At 45.7% G+C, this 23,589-nt stretch overlaps 1 protein-coding gene across 1 annotated transcript; it reads right to left on the bottom strand.

Annotated features, from left to right (window-relative positions):
- Positions 1-3,593: 3,593 nt before the first annotated feature.
- HEPACAM (hepatic and glial cell adhesion molecule) lies at positions 3,594-23,065 on the bottom strand. The gene is made up of 7 exons (XM_061202524.1): positions 22,981-23,065; positions 6,809-7,150; positions 5,851-6,132; positions 5,466-5,559; positions 4,839-4,912; positions 4,463-4,533; positions 3,594-3,899 (listed from the first exon to the last, which is right to left on the bottom strand). Exons 1-7 carry the CDS (start codon positions 23,063-23,065, stop codon positions 3,594-3,596), a joined length of 1,254 nt encoding a protein of 417 aa, XP_061058507.1.
- Between the last annotated feature and the right edge of the window lie 524 nt (positions 23,066-23,589).

Below are 23,589 nucleotides of genomic sequence, written 5' to 3'. Positions count from 1 at the left end.
TCTTGCATCTCCTCGTATCTTCTAGAAAAGCATTAAAATCATTACCAGTGACATCTGCTCCTCATGACTAGCAGCAAGCCTTTGCCAAAATGTGTGCTTGACTGCAGGCACCTTCCTTCACTAAAATCACATACAACACTCACCTTCCTCCCTGCTTCTGGAGCAGTCTCTCAGGGCTATCTGAAATACTTTCTCCTAGGCTATAGTCCTCATTTTGCCCCAAATAAAACTTAATTCACAACTCTCAAGTTTTGCATTTTTTTTCAGTCAACAAGATCTTCTCTTTGTCTTTGGTGTACTCTAGTTTTACTACATTTTATGTAGGTGTGGAAATCTTTTAAAATATCTTGTGTGTCAACCTTCTTGAATCTGTATATTTACATTTGTCATGAGTTCTACAAAAATTTCAGTCATTACTCTTAAAATATTGTCTCTTCTCCATCTCTCTATTCTCCCCTTTGAGCTCTTGAGGAAATGTGTGTCAGACCTTTTCATGCTACATGCCGTATCCCTTAATCTCTCTTCTCATATATTTCATCTCCTTGTCTGTCTGTGCCTAATTCTGAATAATTTCTTCAGGTACACCTTTCAGTTAACTAACTCTCTTCAGCTGTTTTTAATGTGCTGTTAAACTCATTTACATTTTTATTTCAATAAATTATATTTTTATTTATGAGTTCTATTTGTTCCTTTTCAAATTTGATCACTTTTGATAGTCTCTTGTTGCTTGTTCATTTTTGTAATTTTGTCTTGTATTACTTCAAGCATTTCATAATTATTTTATGTTTTATATCTGATAATTTCAGTATCTGAAGACCTTGGGGGTCTAAATCTATTGCTTCTTATATTTGCTGACTTTCATTCATGGTGATTTGTTTCCTTCTGTGTTTAATGACCTTTCCTTGTGAACTCGTCTTTGGTTGGTCTTAGTCTCTGAAAATTTAAGGAGATGTTTTTTTCCAGAGAGGATTTGTATTTTTTATTTTAGGAGCCTGGGATGCTACCAGCTGGGGGCCAATACCAATTTAATCCAGGAGTCTCAGGTTCAGCTCCCACACCTTGCCACTGGCACAAGTCTGGTCTTTCGTCAGTGCTAATATAAACATTTGCCCTTGGGTAATGCACATTTTATGAGTGCTAAGAAGTCAGGACTCACCTTACACTTCTAAGCTTTTATATATGCTGCTCCTTCTGCCTGGAATATGTGTCCTTTTATCCTCCCCCCCACCATGCCCCATCTGATTAACCAATCTTAAGACTAAGTTCAGGCTTGTTCTCCTCCAAGATACCTTTGCTGACGATCCCTAGTCTGGGTTAGATGCCGCTCTTACATGCCTCTATAGCACCCTGTATCTACCTGTCGTTGCATTTTCCACACTGTATTGTAATAATCTGTTTACTTATCTGTCTTCCTCCATGAGACTCTCTTTGGTCGGGGTCATGGCATAGTTATGCTGTTTCCCCAGTGTCTGGCACAGGGCGGATCATGGTAGATTAATACATGTTTGTTGAATAAACGAAAGAACACCCGAATAAATGAATGAATGAATGAGTGAGTGATGATTTTGGAATGAACAATATGGGATTTCCAGAGGGGGTGAAGGATGATGGAGGGATGTGAGAAGAAAAGGGAAAAGGGAAATGACTGGTATTTTTAGGCTGTTTGTTCGTTCTCCTTGATTAAGTGGAATAAAGTTGTCACTTCATTTCATCAAAAGTTTATTGAGCATCCAGTATGTGCTAGGCACTCTGCTAGATGCCAGTAATACAAAGATGAAGATCAAAACGAAACAAAAACAAAACCACTCCCCCTCACCCCATTTAAGGCAGATTTGGCTTGAGCCTGGGAAGCCGGCCCCTCAGGGATGCAGAACCGGGGTTTGGAATACTACTTGCCCTCATCTCACCTTAATCTTCACCCTTGCCTCTCAAGGCTGACCAGCATGTACCCATCTCCAAGTCCTGCATCTTCCACCTGCCTGAGCAACTTTCCCCTGCCTGCATTATCTCCTTCTAGATGAGGCACATGGGGAAGTGAGGGGAGCAGTTCTGGCTAAGGAAGGGGAGCTGCAAAGGCACACCTGCTCAGATGAGCCTGGAGAAGTGCATAGGGACAGGGAGCTGGGAGGGGCACGACGTCCAGGTAAGAGCAGAGAGGAACAACTAGAAATGTTGTTGCCCTTGGGGCTGGGACAAAACTGGCCCCAGTGTGGAGTGGTGGGGAACAGGGACCTTGAGAGTCGCTCTGTGGGATGGTGCAGAGTCAGAGCAGGAGCTTAGGAAGTTAAGGAGGGAGCAGGGATGCACAAGAGGCCTCAGGGGAGAGAGGTCAGAACACAGCGAGGGACTTCTTCTCTTTCAGCTTTTTAATTGCCCTCTCTCTTCACACGGTAGATTACTGTTCCTACAAACTGTTCAAGAGGCGGTGGCATGGGCGTGGCCTGGCTACACAGTGGACCAACCTCTCGGCATTCTGCTGTTTGTGTGACTGGGGAGTCTGCCCTTGTCCTGTCTCCTGGGACCTGAGCATCTGGGAGCAGGGCAGGTGAGAGGCCAGAGGCCAAGGGTTCCATCATGTCTCCAAGACATGCTGGGGAGCAATAAGCCTCCTCCTCCCCCTACCATTTTTGGGGAGAGTCGAACTTCATCCTCTTACAGCTGGAGGAAGCCCAACAACTTTCCGGGGGATAATGATTGTTTGAAAGGCTTGTTTTGTACAAAGCCAGGGAGAAGCCATAGGTATGAGGGGTCAAAAGACAGATCTTCACTTGATCTAGCCTTCTGGGCCTGGAGAATGAGTGAGAAGCCCCTTCTCTACGGAACAGAGACGGAAAGAATGCCGGGCACGCCACTGAGGGAGGCTTTGGGAGGAGGCCAAGCGTGGGAGGCTTGAATCCTTTGCTCTTGCTAGAACCCCGGTAGCGGGGCAACGGAATGTATTGTACTTGAGCTCCTCCCTCAGCAACTGGTAGGTAGCGAGGTACCATATGCCTGAGAAGGGTGCTCCAAGGCACTGCCTTCACAATGATTCGGTGAACGCTCAGAACAGCCCTCTGTACACCCAGCAAAGGGCATCGGACTTCCCCTTAGTTTAGGACAGTTGTACGTTTGAGGCAAGTGGCCTCTCTAATCTGGGCTTGCCAAAAAAGTTCCCCAGGAACCAGGAGTTCGTTCGGAGGGAAGGGGAATGGGTGGGAAGCGTGAGTGCGCCCTAGGAAGGGCATAGGATAGTCAAGGGGGTTAGGTTACTGATGTTAGTTTCCATAAGCCCCTCCGGGGATTGGGCCGTAAATTTAATAATCTATATGGTCCTAAAAGGGCACAACCCACACCCACTGAGAACACAACTAAAGAGCCGGGAGCAAACGTAACCCGGTTTCACCGTCGGATCCGCCCTCCGCCTTCCCGCCGCGTCCCCCCATCTGCGCATGCTCACAGTCGTCCACGCGCTGGACCCCTCGCACCGGGTGAGGACCTCCCTCGCCCCTCGCCCCTCGCCCCTCGCCCCTGGCGGGCTGCTGCCCCGCTGCCCTGCCCTCCCCCGGGCCGCGGGCAGCAGTGCGCGGGCGCCTCCCGGGGGGTCCCGAGGAGGCTCAGGCGCTGATCTCCACCGGGCCGGCCTCGTCTTGCTCGCGGATCAGGTGCACGCCGCCCGCAGTCCGCAGTGTGCGCGAGGCGCTGCGCGAGCGGCCGGGCGAGCTCGGGGCCCGGGGCGGCGACGTGTGCGTCCGGCCCGTGGCGGGGGAGCGCGCTGGAGAGCGCGGGTAGCGGCGGGCAGAGCGGCTGGGCAGCCCCGGCGAGCGGCCCGGCACGGCCGGCGACACGGAGTAGCCGGGCGGGCCGGGCTCCGTCGCGCTCCGAGGCTCCGGGGCGGGGTTCTCCTCGGGCTCCGGGGAGTCCTGCAAGGACACGTGCCGCGAGGGGTCAGCGGACAGCCGGCCAGGGCTGGGAGCGCGCCTGCTGTTCCAGGGCGCTGGGAATACCGAGGTGGAGGGGACATAGTCCCCTCCACACTCCGACTGCCTGGAGGGCTGCAGGCGTAGATCTGTTTTTTCTTGCAACACAGGACACTTAGCGTGGAGCCTGGCACATAATAGGTGCTCATTAAATGTTGAAATGCATTAGTTTGAGTGCTTTGTCCACTTACTCTGCGCCTTCCACCTGCCTTGGACAGCGTGGGACAGAGCTGGTTATGGAATAGTAGGGAAATCACCAGAGACAGTGTCCAAAGACCTGGGTTTGAAGCCTAGATTTGCCACTGATTTACTTGTTTGATCCTGGGCAAGTCATTTCACCCCTGTCAGCCTTACTTTTCTCATCTCTAAAGTGGGGATGACACAAATATTTCTCAGGGTTATTCTGAGTCCTAGAAAGGTATATCAATATGGTATGGCTACGTAACACCAGAACATGGCAGGGGCTGGCGGAGTGTTTGTGGGGCACCCAGCCCGAAGCTGCTTACCTTGTCCTTCAGGATGTAGAGTGCCATGGGGTTCTTCCGCTCCTGCTCTCCACTTCGCGGGAGGGTGTCTGCTGCATGGAGCAAAGAATGGGGTGGCTGGCCCGGGGAACAGAACCCTTTCCACCAGCCAGCACTTACACACTCTTTGCTTCCCGATGGCCAGTTAAGGCCATTGGGAAGCCAACCTCCACCAAAGGGTCCGGAATACCTGAGGTCCTACCTTGGCCGCTCCTCTCCCTGCTCTGCAGTCTTCTTGCAGTTGGTGGAGGAAGGGGCCCTGCAGAGCTGGCTTCCTTGTCGCCCATTTCAGCCTTTTCCCAGCAGCTCACTGATCTGAGTGAAGATGGGACGGGTGAGTGCGTGGCTGGGAGCTCACCTTCTGCTTTCAGGCGGTCATCATTCTGATCCATATATTCCAGGGAGTTTTGCTTCTCCAGCTTCCTCTTCTTCCTGCAAGTCAACCCAGCACCCTGTGAACAGAGCTGTCGAGTGTGAGCAGGAGAAGCTCTGGGGGTGAGGAGGACACGGGCGGGATCTGATGGCCATCAACGAGGCCTTGTAACAGGAAGACGGGCTGAGTGCGGTGGGAGGGGGAGTAGTCCAGAGCTTTGGGATGCGTCCCATCTAGGTTTGCATCCTGAGTCTGTCCCTAGCATTGTGACCGTGGGCAAGTTATTTAACTAATCTGAGTCTCGGGTCGTTGTCTGTAAACTGCAGATGATCACACTTAAAGGTAACACCCTAACCACAAACAGTGCCTGGCTCACAAAAGGTGCCGTGCAAGTGAAACCAGTATTCATAGTGCTGGGGTTGTCAGGGTTGTGAGCACAGGATGTGGTTCCATATACAACACTTGCAGTGGTAAGATGGATCTCCTGGGAAGAGGGGCGGGGCCCTGGGAGGAAAGGCGTTTAAAGAGACGAAGGAAAGAACAGAGCTTGGGGCTGGGATGGGTTGAAGGATTCAGGTGCTCAGGGAGAGGAACTTGGAGAGTTACCCAGACTTTTTGGAGGGTTTCCAGCAGGCACAGACTGTCACCAAGGTCACAAGGAGGAAGATGCCTCCTGTGGACAAGATTATGTAGAGGGAGCTTCTTCCTAGGGAGAGAGAGGCAGAGAGGTGGGAGAGACTTCAGAGGGGGCAGGGGGTGTGGTGAGGAGAGCTTCCTGCGGCCGAAGGAATAGAAAAGGAACCCCAGGCAGCGTGGCTGGCCAGTGGTGGACCTTGCCCAGAGCTCACTTCCCATCTGTGGCTGTCCTCCAGGGAGAGCTGGCCCATCTCTGCCTCTCTCCCCCTCCAGTGGCACTCTGTCTGGGATGTCCTTAGCCTCTCATGGGCACCTGCCTCTCAGGGCTTTGAGTCCCAAGGGAGGGCAGCGGGAGACTCACTGTACACGGTGATCTTGACGGGCAGGCTGCGGCCCTGGCTGATGGGGTTCTCCACCACACAGCTGTACAGGTCGTCGTCCTCCATGAGCACGCGGGTGATGGTGAGCACCTTTTGGTCGGGGGACAGGAGCATCCGCGAGTCGTTGAGGAGGGGCTTGCCGTCCTTCAGCCATGTGTAGCTGGGCTTGGTGCCATTCTCGTGCGAGCAGTTCAGGGTAAAGGCCTCGCTGAGCTCCAGCACCGTGGTCGAAGCCACTAACACCTGGGGCCTCGAAATGGGCACTGAGCCCGGGGGTGGGGGGAGCCTGTGAGCCACAGGCCAAAAAGCATCTCCCTTCCCCTTCTTAACTGCCTACCTTCCAACTCAGTCTGCGGTCTTCAGAGATCATCACTCCAGCTCTTTACCACCATCCATCCACCCATCCATCCATCCATCCACTCACTCATTTATTTACCCACTATTTACTGAGCACCTACTGAGCGCAGGGAGTACAATGCCGAACAAGACAGCTATGGTCCCTGCCCTCGTGGACCTTCCCTTCCCTTCTTCCCAAATACCTTTCCAAGATGTCTTAAACTGACCCAGCCTGGAAGATATTTTAGTTGGGCTAAGCTTAGGTCCAAATAGGTTCAAATATTGGCTCTACCACTTACTAGCTGCCTGAACTTATGCCCCAGTTTCCTCATCTGCAAAATGGGGTCCATGATATTAACTATCCCTAGATTATTATGAGCATTACATGAGTCAATTTAGGCAAAGCACTTACAATTGTTTCTGGCACATAGTAAGCGCTGTATACGTGTTAGCTATGGCCTATCTGCCAACCTCTAACATTCCAGTTGGCTCACTCCCAAGCGGCTTTTGTGTGGGTTTTCCTGGGGTCTAGCTAATGTACTGGGTGGACATGGCCCCAGTCCCAGTCACCAGTCCCGCCTCCTTCCCTGCCAGAGACTTTACCATCTACAGTGAGGTTGATGGTCTTCTCCCCAGTGAAGGTGTCATCGGTGATAGAGATCTCAACCTCATAGGTGCCCTCGTCGGCCAGTTGCAGGTCGCTGAGAAGCAGGGAACCGTTTTCAAAGAGGCGGATGCGGTCTCGATAGTCGGGCCGCAGGGTACCAATGACCTCTGTGCCGATGGACTGAACCACGGTCACTGGCTTGTCCCGCTTCAGCTGCCACTTGACAACGGGTTTGTCACTGCTGGTGCTGCTGTACTGCACGGAAAGCAGGGCCGCCTTCCCCACTGTGCCATGGATCAGGCGCACCGGGCTGGTGATGTTCACCCCCTCCAGGGGCTCTGCGAACAGAGACCCACGAGGCGAGGGCAGCGTCAGGCCCTGGCTCCTAACCTCACTCCCATCTTCGAGTCCTCTGGTCTCTCCATGCCTCACCCTTCTGGGCCCTTCACTCCCTGTCAGTCCTTCCTTCTTACCCTTCGACTGTAGCTCTGGCCCCTCCGCTCCCCTGTCATCCCTCACACCCACCCCTTTGCCCTCAATCCTTCTTCAATCTGGACCTCTGCCTCTGGCAGTTTTCCCCATTGCCTTCCTCTTGAGGAAGATTCCAGCTAACCCATACCTTATGTGGCCCATTTATGGAAATATGTATTGAGACTTCCCATGTGCCAGGCACTGTTCTATGTCCCCAGGATATATCAGTGAGCAAAACTGACAAACATCCCTACCCGCTGAAGCTTATAGGTCATTAGACCTCAGAGTGAATTTGTCAGATTTTCTCCTTAATTGGGCATTGGGAGAGTGGGGGATGGAGAAAGCATGGAAATGTAGATTCCCAAAGAAAGGAGGGTGTCGTGAGACAGTGCCAGTAAAGGGCAAGTTTAGGGGCCTGAGGACAACTGGACAACTCTCCGGTCATACCAAGAGCCTCCACTATCCTTGTCCCAGCTGCACGTAGCATCATACTAGGCCTGCCCAGGGCAGTACAGTCCTGGAAATTCACCCAAACTCCAGCCCAGTTTGCATCCCCTGTGGAAGAGGGATTTGGGACAGGTCAAGCAAAGAGCTTGGAGTCAGAAGACCTTGTAAGATTGGGCTCCACTGCTTACTGGCTGTGAGAATTTGGGCAAGTCATCCTTCTAGGCCTCACTCTTCTCTTTTAGAAAATAAGGATAATAACGATAACAGGAGCAAGTGTCTTATCCAGTTCACAGTGCAAAAGCACGATATGTATGTCAGTTACTGTGGTGTAGGGGAGAGAACAGAGGATTGAGCATCAGAGATCGGGGCCCTATTGTTGACCTAGGACCTGGGAGAAGTTGCTTATCTGTTCAGGGCTCAGATTTCCCACAGGTCAAATGAGTGGTAACGAGATGGTCTCATGGTTTGTTCCAGCCCTGTAGTTAGTTCTGGGATTTTACCATCTTGTCCAATGGCAGCCCCATCCAGAGACACATCTCACATTTCAGAGATCTCTTAGGAACTTTGGGGCCTGAACAGATGCTGCTCATTGGCCTTGCACCTGGCCTTGCAGAGCAATACAGCCACCTGAGGGAGGGGTCTTCTGGAGAGGATGTCAGCTAAGAACAGGGCTGAGTTTAGCTGAATAGACACATACATGTCAGGTTCTCTGTCCCTCTGCACCCCCAGCTGCTTCCTTTGACTGTCATTGCCTCTGAAGTTCCCTCCTTCTTTCTCACCCCTATTTCCCACTCTGCTACTGCTGCAGTGTAGATTTGGGGAAGGTGAGCTGTACCTTTCCAATTCCTATTCCTCTCCTTGTACCTCGAGGACCCAGACCAAACCAGGAGGCAATGGAACTAAAAGGTTAGTTGTGCAGATCGAAGCAAATTTAATTTAAAAACATATCCAGTCCATTTTGGGAGCAAATGCATTGTTAAGTAATGAGCTCATCATCTTTGGAAGTGGTCAAGGAAAGGCCAATTGACTGTTCTTTCACCTCTCTGTGCTTCCATTTCCTCCTCTGAATAGTGAGGTGGTGGGACCAGATGATCTCTAGGGGCCTTCTCCACCCTGACATTCTATGATCCATCACCTGTCAAGGATGTTAAAATCATAAAACCTTAAGCATGGAAGAGACTACTTTAATGATGAAAGCCACCATATGTATGAATATTATATACTTGTTACTGAGAGGAGTCTCAATTGGCAGGAGTTAGAATGGACAAAATCAACTATTTTCAAATTTTTTTAATTAAAGGTATTTTTGTTCCCACAAAACCTTATAGAAATTGAAAAGAAATGAAATTTAGTTCTAGTTCACCTGATTTGGTCAAAGAGGTGGTGAGGACCAGAGCCCTGTCCTCCCCAATACCTTGGGGTGCTGCTAGGAATCCTTATGGCTCTGTGTATCAGGCTGAAATCGTTGGGCTACATGATCCTTAAGATTTCTCCAGCTCTTAGTTTCTGTGATTGTTTAGATGGGATTTCCTGCCTTGTATCTGCTAGGTCCCAGGCTTGCTTTGATTTAGAAACAAAAGCTTTCAAATTTCCCTGAATAGGCAAATAGGGTTTGGTGTGTGTGACTTGAGGTGGCCCTGAAAAAAATCACTGAGCTTCATTAAAGGCCAGGGTGGGCACATCTACCCCCCTTCCTCAGGACCCAGTCTGAAGCAGTGGGGTTGGCACATGAGAGTGATATATATGCAGAGCCATCCTGGGGTTTAGCAACCCCAAGCACTGAGGTTCCCCTTTCCTCCCTCCCGGAGGCTGGACAGTGACAGTCTCAGCCCCAAGAAAAAGTGGAAGGGATTCTCCTGCCCCCTTCTGTCTTCTCTGGCCCTCCCTGAGTTTCCCCATCGTCCACTCTCTTCCATCCCATACAAGGTCCTTCTAGTGCTTTTGTGATATCTTTCCCCCTTCAAGTCAGCTCTTTCTACCTATTTATTTATTTATTTATTTATTTATTTATTTATTTATTTTGACCACACCGCGCAGCATGTGGGATCTTAGTTCCCCGAGCAGGGATTGAACCCGTGACCCCTGCATTGGAAGTACGGAGTCCTAACCACAGGACAGCCAGAGAAGTCCCTCTTTCTACCAATTTAAATTTGACTCTTCTGGATAAAAACATTGGAGAAGCTACAGCATGTGGATTGCCCTGGGCCTCACCTTCTTCTAGGTGGATGCCTGTGAACAGGGCCTGCCCATGAGTCGTAGGGATGTATGTAGGTATGTTCATAGTGGAGGGAGCAGTCTTTCTCAGAAGCTGACAAAGAAGGCGTTTTTGCTGAGCAAACACTGGTTCCCAAAACTCGCGCCAAAATCGGAGTTGCTTTTAAGTTCAGGGTCCCACAACTTTCAAGGGACACAGAGAACTGGGACAGGTGCCAAAGCAGGACACAGAAGTGAGGAAATGGCTAACAGTGCAAATAAAAGGGACTGGGACTATTCAACCTTGAGAAACGATTAACTTAATCATCGTCCTCAAGTCTCTGAGGCATCATTATGTAGAAAGTCTCTGTTCCCGCTGGAGGCCGAACAAAAGGAAATTGACCTCGCAGCAAGACATCCCTATCAATTTAAACGGCCATACCGGATCAGGTAGGTGGCCCTCATCAAGTAGGAATTTGAACTGCGGTGACACCAAGGAATGTCAAGCTTTAAAGTATAAGAATGTACTGAAGAGACACCAAGGGTGCACAGGTGCCGAGGGAGCACCAAGTGAACACACAAAGAGAAGGTAGCCAAGAAGAAAGACTTCAGAAGAAACCAGCTCTACTAGCATCTTGATCTTGAACTTCAGCCTCCAGAACCGATTGGAACAAAGATGGCGGAGTAGAAGGACGTGCTCTCACTCCCTCTTGCAAGAACACCAGAATCACAACTAGCTGCTGGACAATCATCGACAGGAAGACACTGGAACTCACCAAAAAAGATACCCCACATCCAAAGACAAAGGAGAAGCCACAATGAGATGGTAGGAGGGGCACAATCACAGTAAAATCAAACCCCATAACTGCTGGGTGGGTGACTCACAGACTGGAGAACACTTATACCACAGAGGTCCACCCACTGGAGTGAAGGTTCTGAGCCCCACATCAGGCTTCCCAACCTGGGGGTCTGGCAACGGGAGGAGGAATTCCTAAAGAATCAGACTTTGAAGGCTAGTGGGATTTGATTGCAGGACTTCTACAGGACTGGGGGAAACAGAGACTCCACTCTTGGAGGGCACACACAAAGTAGTGTGTGCATCGGGACCCAGGGGAAGGAGCAGTGACCCCAGGGGAGACTGAACGAGACCTACCTGCTAGTGTTGGAGGGTCTCCTGCAGAGGCGGGGGTGGCTGTGGCTCACCGTGGGGACAAGGACACTGGCAGCAGAAGACTGGGAAGTACTCCTTGGCGTGAGCCCTCTCAGAGTCTGCCACTAGCCCCACCAAAGAGCCCAGGTAGGCTCCAGTGTTGGGTTGCCTCAGGCCAAACAACCAACAGGGAGGGTACCCAGCCCCACTCATCAGCAACGGATTAAAGTCTAACTGAGCTCTGCCCACCAGAGCAACAGTCAGCTCTACCCACCACCAGTCCCTCCCATCAGGAAACTTGCACAAGCCTCTTAGATAGCCTCATCCACCAGAGGGCAGACAGCAGAAGCAAGAAGAACTACAATCCTCCAGCCTGTGGAACAAAAACCACATTCACAGAAAGATAGACAAGATGAAAAGGCAGAGGGCTATGTACCAGATGGAGGAACAAGATAAAACCCCAGAAAAACAACTAAATGAAGTGGAGATAGGCAACCTTCCAGAAAAAGAATTCAGAATAATGATGGTGAAGATGATCCAGGACCTCGGAAAAAGAACAGAGGCAAAGATCGAGAAGATGCAAGAAATGTTTAACAAAGACTTAGAAGAATTAAAGAACAAACAAACAGAGGTGAACAATACAATAACTGAAATGAAAAATACACTAGAAGGAATCAATAGCAGAATAACTGAGGCAGAAGAACGGATAAGTGACCTGGAAGACAGAATGGTGAAATTCACTGCTGTGGAACAGAATAAAGAAAAAAGAATGAAAAGAAATGAAGACAGCCCAAGAGACCTCTGGGACAACATGAAACGCAACAACATTCGCATTATAGGGGTCCCAGAAGGAGAAGAGAGAGAGAAAGGACCAGAGAAAATATTTGAAGAGATTATAATTGAAAACTTCCCTAACATGGGAAAGGAAATAGCCACCCAAGTCCAGGAAGTGCAGAGAGTCCCATACAGGATAAACCCAAGGAGAAACACGAGACACATAGTAATCAAATTGGCAAAAATTAAAGACAAAGAAAAATTATTGAAAGCAGCAAGGGAAAAATGACAAATAACATACAAGGGAACTCCCATAAGGTTAACAGCTGATTTCTCAGCAGAAACTCTACAAGCCAGAAGGGAGTGGCATGATATACTTAAAGTGATGAAAGGGAAGAACCTACAACGAAGATTACTCTACCCAGCAAGGATCTCATTCAGATTCGATGGAGAAATCAAAAGCTTTACAGACAAGCAAAAGCTAAGAGAATTCAGCACCACAAAACCAGCTCTACAACAAATCCTAAAGGAACTTCTCTAAGTGGGAAACACAAGAGAAGAAAAGGACCTACAAAAACAAACCCAAAACAATTAAGAAAATGGTCATAGGAACATACATATCGATAATTACCTTAAACGTGAATGGATTAAATGCTCCAACCAAAAGACACAGGCTTGCTGAATGCATACAAAAACAAGACCCATAAAAATGCTGTCTACAAGAGACCCACTTCAGACCTAGGGACACATACAGACTGAAAGTGAGGGGATGGAAAAAGATATTCCATGCAAATGGAAATCAAAAGAAAGCTGGAGTAGCAATACTCATATCAGATAAAATAGACTTTAACATAAAGAATGTTACAAGAGACAAGGAAGGACACTACATAATGATCAAGGGATCAATCCAAGAAGAAGATATAACAATTATAAACTTATATGCACCCAACATAGGAGCACCTCAATACATAAGGCAACTGCTAACAGCTATAAAAGAGGAAATCGACAGTAACACCATAATAGTGGGGGACGTTAACACCTCACTTACACCAATGGACAAATCATCCAAACAGAAAATTAACAAGGAAACACAAGCTTTAAATGACACAATAGACCAGATAGATTTAATTGATATTTATAGGACATTCCATCCAAAAACAGCAGACTTCACTTTCTTCTCAAGTGTGCACGGAACATTCTCCAGGATAGATCACATCTTGGGTCACAAATCAAGCCTCAGTAAATTTAAGAAAATTGAAATCATATCAAGCGTCTTTTCTGACCACAACGCTATGAGATTAGAAATGAATTACGGGGAAAAAAACGTAAAAAACACAAACACATGGAGGCTAAACAATACATTACTAAATAACCAAGAGATCACTGAAGAAATCAAAGAGGAAATCAGAAAATACCTAGAGACAAATGACAATGAAAACACGACGATCCAAAACCTATGGGATGCAGCAAAAGCAGTTCTAAGAGGGAAGTTTATAGCTATACAAGCCTACATCAAGAAACAAGAAAAATCTCAAATAAACAATCTAACCTTACACCTAAAGGAACTAGAGAAAGAAGAACAAACAAAACCCAAAGTTAGCAGAAGGAAAGAAATCATAAAGATCAGAGCAGAAATAAATGAAATAGAAAAAAAGAAAACAATAGCCAAGATCAATAAAACTAAAAGCTGGTTCTTTGAGAAGATAAAGAAAATTGATAAACCATTAGCTGGACTCATCAATAAAAAGAGGGAGAGGACTCAAGTCAATAAAAGTAGAAATGAAAAAGGAGAAGTTACAACAGACACAGCAGAAATACAAAGCATCCTAAGAGACTACTACAAGCAACTGTATGCCAATAAAATGGACAACCTGGAAGAAATGGACAAATTCTTAGAAAGGTATAACCTTGCAAGACTGAACCAGGAAGAAATAGAAAACATGAACAGACCAATCACAAGTAATGAAATTGAAACTGTGATTTAAAATCTTCCAACAAACAGAAGTCCAGGACCAGATGGCTTCACAGGTGAATTCTATCAAACCTTTAGAGAAGACCTAACACCCATCCTTCTCAAACTCTTCCAAAAAATTGCAGAGGAAGGAACACTCCCAAACTCATTCTATGAGGCCACCATCACCCTGATACCAATACCAGACAAAGATACTACAAAAAAAGAAAATTACAGACCAATATCACTGATGAATATAGATGCAAAAATCCTCAACAAAATACCAGCAAACAGAATCCAACAACACATTGAAAGGATCATACACCATGATCAAGTGGGATTTATCCCAGGGATGCAAGGATTCTTCAATATACGCAAATCAATCAATGTGATACACCATATTAACAAATTGAAGAGTAAAAACCATATGATCATCTCAATAGATGCAGAAAAAGCTTTTGACAAAATTCAACACCTGTTTATGATAAAAACTCTCCAGGAAGTGGGCATAGAGGGAACCTACCTCAACATAATAAAGGCCATATATGACAAAGCCACAGCAAACATCATTCTCAATGGTGAAAAACTGAAAGCATTTCCTCTAAGATCAGGAACAAGACAAGGATGTCCACTCTTACCACTATTATTCAACATAGTTTTGGAAGTCCTAGCCACGGCAATCAGAGAAGAAAAAAATAAAAGGAATACAAATCGGAAAAGAAGAAGTAAAACTGTCACTGTTTGCCGATGACATGATACTATACATAGAGAATCCTAAAGAGGCCACCAGAAAACTACTAGAGCTAATGAGTGAATTTGGTAAAGTTGCAGGATACAAAATTAATGCACAGAAATCTCTTGCATTCCTATACACCAATGATGAAAAATGTGAAAGAGAAATTAAGGAAACACTCCCATTCACCATTGCAACAAAAAGAATAAAATACCTAGGAATAAACTTACCTAGGGAGACAAAAGACCTGTATGCAGAAAACTAAAAGACACTGATGAAAGAAATTAAAGATGGTACCAACAGATGGAGAGATATACCATGTTCTTGGATTGGAAGAATCAATATTGTGAAAATGACTATACTACCCAAAGCAATCTACAGATTCAATGCAATCCCTATTAAATTACCAATGGCTTTTTTTTACAGAACTAGAACAAAAAATCTTAAAATTTGTATGGAGACACAAAAGATCCCGAATAGCCAAAGCAGTCTTGAGGGAAAAAAATGGAGCTGGAGGAATCAGACTCCCTGACTTCAGACTATACTACAAAGCTTCAGTAATCAAGACAATATGGTACTGGCACAAAAACAGAAACATAGATCAATGGAACAAGATAGAAAGCCCAGAGATAAACCCACGCACCTATGGTCAACTAATCTATGACAAAGGAGGCAAGGATATGCAATGGAGAAAAGACAGTCTCTTCAATAAGTGGTGCTGGGAAAACTGGACAGCTACATGTAAAAGAATGAAATTAGAACACTCCTTAACACCATACACAAAAATAAACTCAAAATGGATTAGAGACCTAAATGTGAGACCGGACACTATAAAACTCTTAGAGGAAAACATAGGAAGAACACTCTTTGACATGAATCACAGCAAGATCTTTTTTGATCCACCTCCTAGAGTAATGGAAATAAAAACAAAAATAAACAAATGGGACCTAATGACACTTCAAAGCTTTTGCACAGCAAAGGAAACCATAAACAAGATGAAAAGACACCCTCAGAATGGGAGAAAATATTTGCAAACGAATCAACAAAGGATTAATCTCCAAAATATATAAACAGCTCATGCAGTTCAATATTAAAAAAACAAACAACCCAATCAAAAAATGGGCAGAAGACCTAAATAGACATTTCTCCAAAGAAGACATACAGATGGCCAAGAAGCACATGAGAAGCTGCTCAACATCACTAATTATTAGAGAAATGCAAATCAAAACTACAATGAGGTATCACCTCACACCAGTTAGAATGGGCATCATCAGAAAATCTACAAACAACAAATGCTGGAGAGGGTGTGGAGAAAAGGGAACCCTCTTGCACTGTTGGTGGGAATGTAAATTGATACAGCCACTATGGAGAACAGTATGGAGGTTCCTTAAAGAACTAAAAATAGAATTGCCATATGACCCAGCAATCCCACTACTGGGCATATACCCAGACAAAACCATAATTCAAAAGGACACATGCACCCCAATGTTCATTGCAGCACTATTTACAATAGCCAGGTCATGGAAGCAACCTAAATGCCCATCGACAGACCAATGGATAAAGAAGAAGTGGTACATATATACAATGGAATATTACTCAGCCATAAAAAGGAACGAAATTGGGTCATTTGTTGAGACGTGGATGGATCTAGAGACTGTCATACAGAGTGAAGTAAGTCAGAAAGAGAAAAACAAATATCGTATATTAACGCATATATGTGGAACCTAGAAAAATGGTACAGATGAACTGGTTTACAGGGCAGAAATTGAGACACAGATGTAGAGAACAAACGTATGGACACCCAGGGGGGAAAGCGGCGGGGGTGTGGGGGTGGTGGTGGTGTGATGAATTGGGCGATTGGGATTGACATGTATACACTGATGTGTATTAAATTGATGACTAATAAGAATCTGCTGTATAAAAAAATAAATAAAATTAAATTAAAAAAAATAAAATAAAATGCTAAAAAAAAATAGAATGTACCTACCAGTAGCCTTGGGGTCCCTTAACAGCCTCTTCCTTTAAAGAAACCATCATCTACTCATTTTCATGTGATCCTTTTTGCTGGGCAAAGGTTTTCTTTTACCAGTATTTGCCGTCAATTTACCTTTTAAAAGTATCAATGAGATAGTGTGAAACGTATTACACCTAATCTGTACACTCTGATACCACGGACTGCAGTTAAATCCCTTTTTATCTGAAGGGCTTTTTGTTTTGTTTGGATATGTCTCCACAAGGAAGTCCCTCTTTCCCTTTGGCTAGTATAGATACCCTTGTTTGGGCTTTCTCCAGCTCTATTATTTCTTTTTTTGAGATGTGGTAACCAGAACTGCATACAGTAACCCAAGGGCAGCACACAGCGTGGTTTTCGAAGAGGAAAAAATATTGCTTTCCACTTTTCATTTTTAATATTCTTCTTAATGAATTAATAATAAAGGATATTAAATGCTCTGAGAAAACAACCCCCCTCCTCTGTCCCTACTACACAGGGCCTTCACTGTTGGGGTTATTGTATTGTATTCTTATGCTGTTACCACGCTGAGGCCTACAAAACTGTGAAATCATTTTAAGTGTCAATCACTCAGGAATATAAGAGAAAACCAGGAAACGGAAATTGTGAAGAAGGCCCTTGGGATCCAGGAAGAGAAGGATAGCTTTTTTACTACACTGTACAGAGTGTAGATGTTCAGTAATGTGTACCTAGCTAATAAGTGTTAAGATGACACACAGAGATTTACTGTGTTTTGGATTGGAATAATCATTATTGTTAAGCTGTCATATCTCCCAAGCTGACTTATAAATTGAATACAATGCCAATCAAAATCCCAGGAGGTTTACTTTGTGATATTGGCACAAGGATAGACAAATAGATCAATGGAACAGAATAGAGAGTCCAAAAACAGACTTAAACATGATAGCTTGACTTTTTTCTTTTTTTGGCTGCGAGGCTTGTGGGATCTTAGTTCCTGACCAGGGATCGAACCCGTGCCCCCTGCAGTAGGAGCATGGAGTCCTAACCACTGGACCGCCAGGGAACTCCCTGATTGCTTGACTTATGACACAGGTGACACTGCAGTGAAGTGGAGAAAGAATTTTTTTTTCTTTTTAATAAATAGTGCTGGGCCACATAGGAAAAAAAAAAGAATCTTGATCCTTATCTCACATCTCACACAAATAGCAATTCTAGGTAGATTGTAGATCTAAGTGTGAAAGGTAAAACAATGTTTTAAAAAGAAAACATAGCATAATATCTCCATGACTTGAGGGCAGACACAGATTTTTTGACAGCACAGAAAAGCGGTACCCATAAAAGAAGAAAATGATACACTGGACACAATAAAATTAAGAGCTTCTATTCATCAAAAGACACCATTAAGAGAGTGAAAAGGCAAGCTGTACAGTGGGAGATAGCTGTAATACATATATCCTATAAACGACTCATATCCAACATATATATTTTAAACTCCTACAAATTACTACTTTAACAAAATCCAGGAAACTCAATAGAAAGTGGGCAAAAGACTTGGAACAGGTACCTCACATAAAAGGATTTCCAAATGGCTAATAAATATATGAAAAAGACACAACTTCATTAATCATCATAGAAATGCAATTTCCCTGGTGGCGCAGTGGTTAAGAATATGCCTGCCAATGCAGGGAACACAGGTTCCAGCCCTGGTCCAGGAAGATCCCACATGCTGCGGAGCAACTAAGCCTGTGCGCCACAGCTACTAGAGCTACTGCTCCCTAGAGCCCGTGAGCCACAACTACTGAAGCCCACGTGCCTAGAGCCTGTGCTCAGCAACAAGAAAAGCCACCGCAATGAGAAGCCCGCGCACCGCAATGAAGAGTTGCCCCCGCTCACCGCAACTAGAGAAAGCCCGCACGCAGCAACGAAGACCCAACGCAGCCAAAAATAAATAAATTTAAAAAAAAAAAGAAAGAAATGCAATTTTAAACCATAATTTGATGCCACCTCATACTAGGATAGCTAAAATGAAAAAGAGAAGATTCAATTATTGGTGAATATATGGAACATCTGGAACTCTCAGTCACTGCTGGTGGGAAGGTAGATTGATACAACCACTTTTGAAAACTCTGGCTATGTCTACTAAGTCTAACCACACATGTATAACTCAGCAAATTCTACTCCTAGGTATATCTGTTCACCAAAAGACATCTACTAGAATGTTTTAACAACTCTACGCATAAAGGCCCAAACTGTAAACAACCAAAGTGTCTATCAAAGTTCAATAGATAAATTGTGGTAAATTCATACAATGGAATATTCTATAGCACTGAGACCAAGCAAGTTATAATTTTAACAACAAAATGCATGAATCTTACAAATTTGGTGCTCATTGAAAGAAGCCAGGCATAAAAGAATGCATACATATAATTCCATTTTTATGAAGTTCAAAGACATGCAAAATTGATCCGTATTAGAAGTTAGGACACCACTGTGACCCTGGGGGGAAGGCAATAGTAACAGAAATAGTATGGGGGTGCTTCCGAGGTGCTGAAATGTTCTTTTTCTTGGTCTTGGGGGCTGATTAAATGGGTCTGTTCACTTCGTAAAGGTTCATAAAACTGTATCCTTATGCTAAATGCATGTTCCTGTACGTAATTTTCAATTGCAATTAAAAAAAAGAAAAAAAAAGACAGCACCTACAATGTGAAGGTGATCTTAGGACTAAAAGGGTGGAAACCAGGCAAGGGACTTCTTCCTATTGGGTCCGTAGAGGATGGGCTGGCTCTAGGATCCCAGAGAGTAACATCTTGCAAATCAGATTATGTAGATTTATGGCATGTTATGTTTATGTCTGTAAATTAGTATCCTAACCTCTAGAAAAGCCTGTTTGAATGTTCCAGGAATAGGGCTGTGATGAATTTAGGAAAGCCTCATTAGGCCATATTAGGTTCAGAGCACTAAGTGTTACTTGCCGGAGGCTAGTTTGGTGATTGCTGCCATAAGGGAGTATGGCAAGGGATTAAGGTAAATCTCTGGGAGCCAGGGCCACATGGTCCAGCCCCCCTTTTAGTGCCAACCTTAAAACTACATTTCCCAGCCTCCCTTGCAATTAATTATGCTACTACTGATTTCTAGCCAGTAATACTAGTAAAAGTGGTAGACACCATTTATAGGCTGATTTAGAAAAACCTCCCTCCTTTTTTTTTAATCCTCTACCTAAAAGAAATGAAGATAAATCTCAGACTGACCATTGGAAACACATGTCAAAGTTGATAGCGCTCCATCAGCTTGGTCCCTGAAAAACCTCATGGAACAGTCTTTCCTCATCCCAGACCTAGCCCGAAACGGCACTGACTACTCCATGGTTAATGCCAGGAGGACTTAAATTTTGGAATTTATTTGTCACAGAAGCTGACATTTTCCTCATAGATTGAGGATGGCAGAAATTCCTTATAGAATCTCAGCTCTTCATTGTTCTTGAGTCCACAGCAGTACAATGGCCTGACCCTGCACTTACCTCTTACCTGTCATAGATTGTAACTAATATCTTATTAGCATAGTTTATATTTAGAATTTTTTTGTTATACTTTTTTTTTTTTTTTTTGGCCGAGCCACGTGGCATGACAGATCTTAGTTCCTTGACCAGTGATCGAACCCATGCCCCCTGCAGTGGAAGCATGGAGTCTTAACTGCTGGACCGCCAGGGAAGTCCCTTGTTATATAATCCTTATTAAGTTCCATTTTCCCTCACAGAAGATCCTTTGTCACCTTTTTTTTTGCCTAATCACACTGACTGACAAGATCTTTCTCTATATTTTTTTCTTTACCATATGATGACCTGAAAGAGCTTAGGGACATCTCTGATTTGTATAATTCATTGTGCATTTCCTATTCCCAATTCACTGCCTCCATACCCTCAGCTCTCATTTCCTCAACTTATTGTAATTTCCACTGAGACTGCTCTCACCAAGGCTAATGGTAACCTCTTTTATTTTTTTTTAAATAAATTTATTTATTTATTTATTTTTGGCTGTGTTGGGTCTTCGTTGCTGCACGTGGGCTTTCTCTAGTTGCGGAGAGCGGGGGTTACTCTTCGTTGCGGTGCGCGGGCTTCTCATTGCAGTGGCTTCTCTTGTCGCGGAGCATGGGCTCTAGGTGCAAGGGCTTCAGTAGTTGTGGCACATGGCTCAGTAGTTGTGGTGCATGGGCTTAGTTGCTCCATGGCATGTGGGATCTTCCCGGACCAGGGCTCGAACCCGTGTACCCCTGCATTGGCAGACGGATTCTTAACCACTGCGCCACCAGGTAAGTCCCTAATGGTAACCTTTTAATTGGCATATCCAATGGGCTCTTTCAGGTCCTTATTATACTGGGCTCCTTGATACATTTGATGTTGATTCTCCAGGAAACTCCCAACTCCCTTCACTTTCTGGATACCACAGTCTTCCAGGTCTCCCTCTGTGTCTCTGATTGTTCCTTCTGGGTCTCCTCAATGGGCTTTATTCTCTGCCTTCCTCTGCAAATCTTGGGGTTCCTCAATGTTCCATATTTAGCTCATTTTCTCCTCCAAGGTAATATTTATTCATTCTCATTGTTTTAAATCTCACCTCTTGGCTGACAGTTTCCAAATACTTCTCTCCAACCCTCCAGCTTTAGGTTATTCAACATTTTCCCACAAATGTCTCATAGGCATTTCAACCTCAATGTGAGTGACACTGGTTATCATATCTCCCAACCTTGCCCCATTTTTAAAATTTATGGTTTCACACAGAAACCCTACCTCCTTCTCTAGATCGTTTCACTTCCTATAAATCACTAGGTCCTGACTTTCCCTCCAAAATATTATCTCAACATCCCTCACTTCCCCTCTCTTTATTCGAATTCCAGCCCAGGTCATTTCTCTCCTGAACTATTGCAATAGCCTCACTATGGTTTGACTTGTGTCCCCTAAAATGCATATCTTGAAGTCCTAACCCCAAGTATCTCAGAATGTGACCTTATTTTGCAGTGTGGTCATTGCCAAGGTAATAAGCTAAGATGAGGCCATGCTGGAGTGAGGTGGGCCCCTAATCGAAGATGACTGGTGTCCTTTTAAAAAGGAGAAATTTGGATATACACACAAGCACAGCGAGAATGCCATGTGAATATTAAAGTTAATCTGTCACAGCCAAGGAACTCCCAGAAGCCAGCAGAGAGGGCTGGAACAGAACCTTCCCTAGGGCCTTCAGAGGGAGCACAGCCTTGCCAACACCTTGATCTTGAAATTTTAGCCTCCAGAACTGTGAGACAATACATTTCTGCTGTTGAAGCCACCCAGTCTGTGGTTCCAGCAAATGGATACAGGCTTCCTTTCCTATCTTGCTTGCCTACAGTTTCACCTCCAACGCTTCACTGCAGAGTGAGGGATCTGAGCTATACTCTGGCCCTGCTGGTTCCCAGATTAAAAACCATTCAACGTCCTCCCCCACTCCCATTGTTTGCAAATTATATTACAGTTTCCTTAGCAGGGTTTACCAGTCTCACCTAACTCCATCCACACTTTCCTCTCCAGCAGCGGTGACTGACTGGGCTGCTCCTAACATGTGATACCATTTCAAGCTGTTGACCTTGGCCCATTTTCCCAACTATAATGCTCACTCCCACACCTACCTGTTTTTCTCATCTTTTAAAATTCAGTGCAGACATTCCCAGGAAACCTCCCCTGATATTCCCCCACTCCCATCCTGTACCACCAGCACCAGCTTCCTGATGGGGTAGGTGACCTCTCTCTGATTCTTGGAACCCTCTGCCTCTCTGACTCATAGCAGTTTCTGCATTTTATTAAAATGATCTTTGCATCTTATTTGCCCCACTAAATTGTGAATTCCTAGGCTCTCTGGAATAGTGGGTGTGTGCGCACGCGTGCGTGTGCGCACATAAGCACACGTATTTCAAATAAGATCATTTCTCCAAGGAGTTGGTAGGGGGAGGTAGGTGTCTATGGCGCGTGTGTTATGCATAGGTTGGTGTTACTCTCCCAAACCAGGAGGCTTATTATCTCCAAAGCTTCTTTCATCTCCCTTGTTATTTTACACTCAGAGAAGCCAGGGTGGCAGTTGGGGAGGCACAAAACCAAGATTTCCCCACCCCTCCAAGGCCCACCATAATCCCTCGGAAGGAATGCCGGACTGGCCCACGCCAACAAGACATCCCATCAGAAACGGCTCGTTGCCCTCCATCTAATGTACTGAATGCCGTGGGAGCTGCAAAGTCATGCAGGCTTTGGGGGGTGGGGGGCAGGGGCCGGGCAGGAGGCACACAGAATGAAGAAATACATTCAACACGAATGCCTGAATTCACTGAGACGCTTCCCACGGTGGCTGAGCATTCTCCCCTCCTCCCGCCCCAAAGGCATTCTGGCCCTCAGCTCTCCCCTCCCTCTCCTTGGAAAGCCCCGGGTCCCTTCTCCAGACCCTGTCTTACCCTCCGGTCTCCTACCTGTCTGGATCAGAAGCAGGTAGAGAAAAGGAGTGAGGCGCAGGGCACTGAAGGCTCTGGACAGGGCTTCCCTTTCTCTCTTCATTTTGGGTGGCGTTCTCCAGCTCTGGTGCACACAATTAGCATGATTTCTCCACTCTGGGCACGTCCCTTTGTACCACTCGGAGTTTCTCTGCCCGAACACAACCCTGCCAAGTTCCCTCTGAATACACAGAGCTCTGTGTGTTGCTGGACTTGTTCTTTCCTCTCTTTCAGACCTGGCATTTTCTAGTTTCAAAGCCCTACATCCCGGGTTCGGAGGAGGGTATCTGCTTGGGAGATAATCTCCAGCACAGGGTTCAGTCTGATGGGTCCCAGCAGCCTAGCAGTTCTTTGCCCGCCTGCGCTGAGCCCCACTGCCAGGGGGAGATGAGGATTTGGGCTCAATGAAGGGACTGGGCTGGGACACACACTAAACTGGACCTTGTGTGTCCCAACCTGTCCTGTCTCCACGTCACGCTCCCTGTTCCTGCGAAGGAGGGTGTGCGCCAGGGACACACCTCCAATAAGCTCTGAAAATGGAGGGAGAGGAGCTTTTCAAAAGCTGGGGAATGAGAGATTCCAGAAACT

This window comes from Eubalaena glacialis, chromosome 10 (assembly GCF_028564815.1).
Source record: "Eubalaena glacialis isolate mEubGla1 chromosome 10, mEubGla1.1.hap2.+ XY, whole genome shotgun sequence".
Lineage (NCBI taxonomy): Eukaryota > Metazoa > Chordata > Mammalia > Artiodactyla > Balaenidae > Eubalaena > Eubalaena glacialis.
The sequence above is the reverse complement of the archived record's forward strand: the minus strand, read 5'-3'. Positions and strand labels throughout refer to the sequence as shown.